Source organism: Exserohilum turcica, assembly GCF_000359705.1.
Source record: "Exserohilum turcica Et28A unplaced genomic scaffold SETTUscaffold_29, whole genome shotgun sequence".
Taxonomy (NCBI): Eukaryota; Fungi; Ascomycota; class Dothideomycetes; order Pleosporales; family Pleosporaceae; genus Exserohilum; species Exserohilum turcicum.
In genome coordinates, this window is record NW_007360125.1 from 96,028 (window position 1) to 101,644 (window position 5,617).

At 51.6% G+C, this 5,617-nt stretch overlaps 4 protein-coding genes across 4 annotated transcripts in view; 2 read left to right on the forward strand and 2 right to left on the reverse strand.

Annotated features, from left to right (window-relative positions):
- Positions 1-772, forward strand: part of SETTUDRAFT_111757 (uncharacterized protein) — a gene marked incomplete at both ends in the record, with an annotated part of 2,854 nt that extends 2,082 nt beyond the window's left edge. Inside the window, 2 exons of the mRNA XM_008028654.1 lie at positions 323-401; positions 464-772. Coding sequence (XP_008026845.1) covers positions 323-401; positions 464-772 — 388 coding nt within the window. The remainder of the gene's footprint in view (positions 1-322; positions 402-463) is intronic.
- A 96-nt stretch (positions 773-868) lies between these two features.
- Positions 869-2,529, reverse strand: SETTUDRAFT_111750 (uncharacterized protein; the record flags this gene model as incomplete). The annotated part of the gene is made up of 2 exons (XM_008028655.1): positions 869-1,043; positions 1,112-2,529. The coding sequence occupies 2 exons, from the start codon at positions 2,527-2,529 to the stop codon at positions 869-871; spliced, it is 1,593 nt and encodes a 530-aa protein (XP_008026846.1).
- A 1,019-nt stretch (positions 2,530-3,548) lies between these two features.
- SETTUDRAFT_40275 (uncharacterized protein) lies at positions 3,549-4,236 on the reverse strand (the record flags this gene model as incomplete). Its single annotated transcript, XM_008028634.1, has 4 exons — positions 3,549-3,947; positions 4,003-4,044; positions 4,096-4,151; positions 4,206-4,236. The coding sequence occupies 4 exons, from the start codon at positions 4,234-4,236 to the stop codon at positions 3,549-3,551; spliced, it is 528 nt and encodes a 175-aa protein (XP_008026825.1).
- A 349-nt stretch (positions 4,237-4,585) lies between these two features.
- Positions 4,586-5,383, forward strand: SETTUDRAFT_111745 (uncharacterized protein; the record flags this gene model as incomplete). Its single annotated transcript, XM_008028656.1, has 1 exon — positions 4,586-5,383. One exon carries the CDS (start codon positions 4,586-4,588, stop codon positions 5,381-5,383), a length of 798 nt encoding a protein of 265 aa, XP_008026847.1.
- Positions 5,384-5,617: the final 234 nt, after the last annotated feature.

A 5,617-nucleotide genomic window follows, 5' to 3' on the forward strand; every position in this document is an offset into this window, starting at 1 on the left:
CATCAGTAAGTTCAGAGATCTGTGATGTAGACTTGCCAACAGAAGGTGACTTTAACGCCACAATTAAGGTGCGGGTGTAAGGATCAGTATTAGGAGACATTGTAACGATAGATACAGACAAATCGTACAGCTACTCAGCTCAAAGGTGGGAGTTGCGCCAAGAAGAGTTATGCCGAAGCGCCGAGATTAGCGTGGGACAAAACTTTTGTGAGGCACCTCCGTACGTATGCACGACCCGTTCAAGTGGCGAGTACCCTCAACACAACGTGCCACATGTGCCTTGATACCTTGCCAGTCATCAGTTGGTAATTTGCCCTTCTAGTCCCTCTGCCGTCGGCCTGTTCTCGGGAAATATCAACAAAGATAGCGTTCATGTGCCCGGCTCCCGCTGGGACAAGACGGTGAGGCATTTCCTATCCGTCCACGACTCTCGTCTCATCACAATCCGCTTACGCTTCGACAGACTCCATTAGGCCAGGCATATGAGCAGGTATACCTGAAACCGGAGCTGCTCGACGCGGCAGCCCGCATCGCCGACAAGGCCCAGGCAGCTCAAGTGGGGGGTCATGCTGTCGCCCTTCGGTGGGTCATGTACCACTCTATATTGTCCGGTGAGCATGGTGATTCCGTCATCATTGGCTGCTCTACTGTCAAGCAACTCGAGGACAATTTGAATGCTATAGAGGCCGGCCCATTGAGCGATGATCTTGCCCATTCCATGACCCAAGTGTGGGACTTGGTCAAAGACCACGCTGCCCCATATCATCTGTAGTCTGCTATTGCTCTCGTCCCGGAGCCAATTGGATAGATGCATATTGAGAATAAGATATTATTTACCGCTGGCTGTCTATGTACACCGTCTCTGCTACTAGCAGCTGTAGCCCTTTGGAGGAGTGGGCCCCACGGACCAAGGGTTGGAAAAGACATTTTTCGCATCGTACTTCTTCCTCACCTGGACCAGTTTGCATACAGTATCGCCATAATACGCCTTGTACGGATTAACCGAGATGTCCTTGTCGACGTAGCCGGTGTAACTCGCATCCCTAGAAGCAATCAGGTTATCAAAATGCACAGATAAAAAGACGGATGAGACGTCAGGGAAGCAACTTACCCAAATTTTGGCCGCAGAGTCGTCTCAACGCTCTTGGTGAAGGCATCCGCTTGACTCTGCACTTTCTGGTCGCCAAGTCCCTTGGTGACCTGCATGCGGAACAGCGTCTTTGCCTGAGTCGTCCATGGAAAGGCACTCGTCGTCGATGCAATGCTCATGTTGAACGTGGTAATCTCGGCCCAGAATCCTGCATCCATGGGCAGCTTGCCCGACTCAGTCACCAGCCATTCAACGTCTGCCGCGCTAAGCGGCTTGTCTTTCGTCTCAACAAACGTCTTGGATGCGACGTCGGCGCGTGGCCATCGATTAGCTCGCGCAACATCCGGCAGCGCCGGCGTTTGGTTGAGCACTGTGGCCAGCCCATTTGTCTGAACGGACGTGAGAGCGTCGGCCGCTACGTTGTTCAATGTGTAGAAGAGCTTGTCCGCCGTTGCATCGTCAGTGCAGGTATCTTGGAGTCCCAGCCAAAAGTTGCGCGAGTTGGCTACGCTGCAGTTGTCGCTGATCTTGATGCTGCCTCCGGCTACGTCCGCGAGTCCTGACGTTGCTACAATGGCTGAAAGCTCCTCCTTTGTCTTGCCCTGGTACCACCCGAGAATGCCCGTACGGTTAGACCACAAATTCAGCTGTGAGTTGAACAGGGGATCCTGTTGCGACGCCCAGTTGAGGAACTTTTGCGTCACTTCAAGCCGGGTATCGTTGCCAAAGTTCATGGAGAACATTGCAGATCGGGGCGAAGGATTCGTCTTCAGGACCACATCTGCGATGATGCCAAAGGTTCCACCTCCGCGAATGGCGTACCAGAGGTCTGGGTTCGACGTTGCAGACGCAGTGACCAAGTTCCCATTGGCGAGCACCACTCTTGCCGACTCCACATTATCAACCGACATTCCCTCCGTCCGCATCTGCATATTGTAGCCCCCCACACTGATGTGGCCTGCAATTCCAACCCTTGGGCAGATGGATCCTGCAAACGACCTCCCGTAGCCCTGCAGAATGCTGTATATGGCACCAAGTCTGGCGCCTCCGCCAACCACAGCTGTCTTCGCACCGTCCGATGGCAGAACGTAGTTGATGTTGGACACATCAATCACTAGCGAATCCATCAATGAAGACCAGTCCTGGAAATGATGCCCGCCGGAGCGTGGCACAATCACAAATCCATTAGCAACACCGCACTTGACTAGTGGACCAAGCTCATCGACTTTGTTGGCGTATACCACCATTGCTGGGAACTGGTTGTTTGAAACAATCGCACCCGACCTGGCGGAAAGGTACTGGCTGCTGGATGGAGTAATGATCCGATTTGCGCCACTGGATCCCAGGCACCCTTGGACACACGCTAACAGACCTTTGGAGTCTGCAGCCTTCCGCACGAGAGGGTCATGGGCTAATGCAGCTGCAGATGTAGCAAGCATGCCAGGCACGCTAAGAAGCGCGAGAACTGAGAAAGGATACATGGTAATAGAGGGGCGTCGGCCTGTGGATCGAAGTACAAAAAGAGTGTGAATTCGAGTGGAGAGGTGGGGTGAATCCAGCAGCGTACCAGTCCTCTATTTCAATGCACATGAGATTTACCTACTCGTACACGTTCCCGTTATCATGACTGTCGTTTCTAGCCAAGCGTTCCAGCCCCCCAGGCCCCCTGCGCCTAACATGGCATCGCCTTAGCGGGAGCACTTGGACTTCATTTCGGCAGAGCAAGGGTGGGGTCCAAGGCATCTGATCACTTGCAATCTCATTGTCTTTACACTATCAAGGCAATGGTATGGTTATCGGATATTAAACATCGTGCAGACCCGTAGGTTCCGAGGACAGGGATATTCAGCCCAATGGGAATCTGCATTTGGGCCTCACTTGGTACCATGACATGTCTTGTAATCCCGAACAACAAATCATGTACTAAGATCAAGGAAGCCGAATGACTAGCTCGGCATAAGTTTGTTACCAATTGCTACTTATGCAGGGACGATACAATGACCCTCCTAGAGGATAGTACCAAGCTAGTGCAAGCCCGGTTTGGGATACCAGTCCGACGTGGATTGCGTTTCAATAGGGAAGTTCGGCTCTTATCGTTGCTCCCTGTCCATATGCCGACTTCAGACTCCCCGCAATAGAACCGATCGCCTGGAATGCATGCAAATCCGGCGATTTTTCTGTTGGGCATACCCGTACGAAGGCAACTCGGTTAGAGAGCAGTGCGAGTCTTGCCCACTTATTGCAATGCTCTTATCATGCAGTATCAATCAGCTCAATATCAGCAGGTTCATCTAATATCTAGGTTGCGTTCAATACAGCCTAGTGCATCTCTAGATGACACGCACGTAACACATAGTCCTCAGGTGAAGAGAGTAGTATGCATTGAAGGCTGGCATAGACAACTGAAGCATTCCATCATTGGTATTAGGGAGAATGTTAAATGACCCCAACTACCCTACTATGTTTCTACTTCAATCGTGTTACCGTCTTTGTCAAATTTACCCGCTGACCCGACAAACACTCTTTCGAATTCGTGCTCATTCAAGTCAACTTTTGTCGAAATCCCTCCCCATTTCCACTCCCCATTGATTTTCTTGTAGAACATCGTTACCAAGCCATGACCGTGTCCTTTGGCTGCAAGAGTCTCCCTTCCCTCGTTCCATCTCATATGCGCCGCTCGGGACTGATGCTGACTAACAATTTCCGTCTCAGACGTCTTTCTCCATTTCGAGACTCCCAAGAAATGTTGCGAATCGATGTTCCCGTCTCCCAGAAAGAGTGGGTTCTTCATCATCGCGACAAAATCTCCTGCGGGCATCTTGTCTGCAGTCGAGTTATTCACTCCCGAGTAATTGACCTGTTGCCTCGTTTGAATGCTGTCTTCACATTATTGTTAACGGACATGAACTCACAGTGACGGTGGGTGCAAGCGTCTTTGAGAGCCGCTCCCAATCCTGCAAATCTTAGTGAACATGAACCCGAGAGTTGTACCGTCCCGTAACTACCTTTTCGTCATAGCTTCTTGCCCACTCAAAGGCTAGCTCGCTGCAGTCCAGCCATTCTACACAAGGTCGGTTAGACACGATTCAGAGCCGAGATCAGAAATAGTCCTAACCTTCATAACTTGGTTTCATGTAAGTTTGCATGATGGATTTCTTGTTAAAGATGACTCGTGATGAAAGCTAATTCGCAGGACAGCTGGTCCGGTAATACAATGGTAGTAAATGTACGAAAAATGTAGCTCACTTGTACATTTTCCTGTGGACTCAGTTGTCGCATTGCCCTATCGCCGGAAGCCGTGCTGCCGTTGTTTGGCCCGACCGAGCACATGATGCCGCCACCCAAGATGGTCGGCGTCTCGATGGCTTCGGGTCCCGAAGGCGTCGGTCTTGATCACGATAGCTGAGCCGTACGTATCCTTTGACATGTACATAAGATGTCTTTGGTCATATCTAAACTGCCACATTCACCTTCCTCAATCGATACCAACTAAACATGTCATCGGCAACAATCAATCAAACACTCAAGGGCAAAGTGGCCCTTGTAACGGGATCCGGACGAGGCATCGGAGCGGGAATCGCTCGTGAGCTAGGAGCAAGAGGAGCCTCGGTTGTCGTCAATTACAGGGGTAGTGCAGCTGCCGCTGAGACGTTGGTTCAAGATATCACCGCTGCGGGCAGCAAAGCCGTTGCCGTTCAGGCTGACATATCCAATGTGGACGAGATCAAGACACTGTTTGAGAAGGCCAAAGAACAATTCCAAAAGATTGAAATTGTCGTCTCCAACTCGGGTATCGAGCATTTCGGTGCCCTCCCCGATGTCAAGCCCGAGGATTTCGATAAAGTCTTCAACGTCAACACCCGTGGCCAGTTTTTCGTCGGTCAGCAGGCATATCAGCACCTTTCCGATGGTGGCCGCTTGATTCTCATGTCGTCCATCTCGGCTCATAATGCGATTCGCGAGCATGCCGTCTATGCGGGGAGCAAGTGCGCCGTTGAGGCTTTTGCTAGATGCTTTTCGCACGAGTTTGGCGCCCGACGCATCACGGTGAACTCGATTGCCCCAGGAAGTGTGAAGACAGACATGGCGGCCGATGTCGCTTACAAGTATCTTCCTATGGCCGATGCTTCGTGGTCATGGGAGCAGATCGAGGCCGTTGTGGCTAAGAGAACACCTATGGGTCGCATAGCAGACCCTGTGGATATCGCTCGTGTCGTGGCCTTCCTGGCAAGCGACGATGCCGCCTGGGTGAGCGGACAAAACATAACCATTTCCGGTGGTGCGTCAGGCTAGAAGCTGCATGCGCAATGGGCTACGGCTTCGAGTGGTTTCAAATCACGGAAATGAACTCTGGTAAGACACACATCATCGGTTGTCGGCTCTCGATGTTCGGTTCTCGTAGCTCGGTTCTCGTAGCTCGGTTTTCGATGTTCGGTTTTCGATACGTAACGTATGTGGCAAGCGAGCGCCGCAGGCAAGCGAGCGCCGCACCCCACCAAACCTGCGCACCTCTATAAGCCTGTAGTT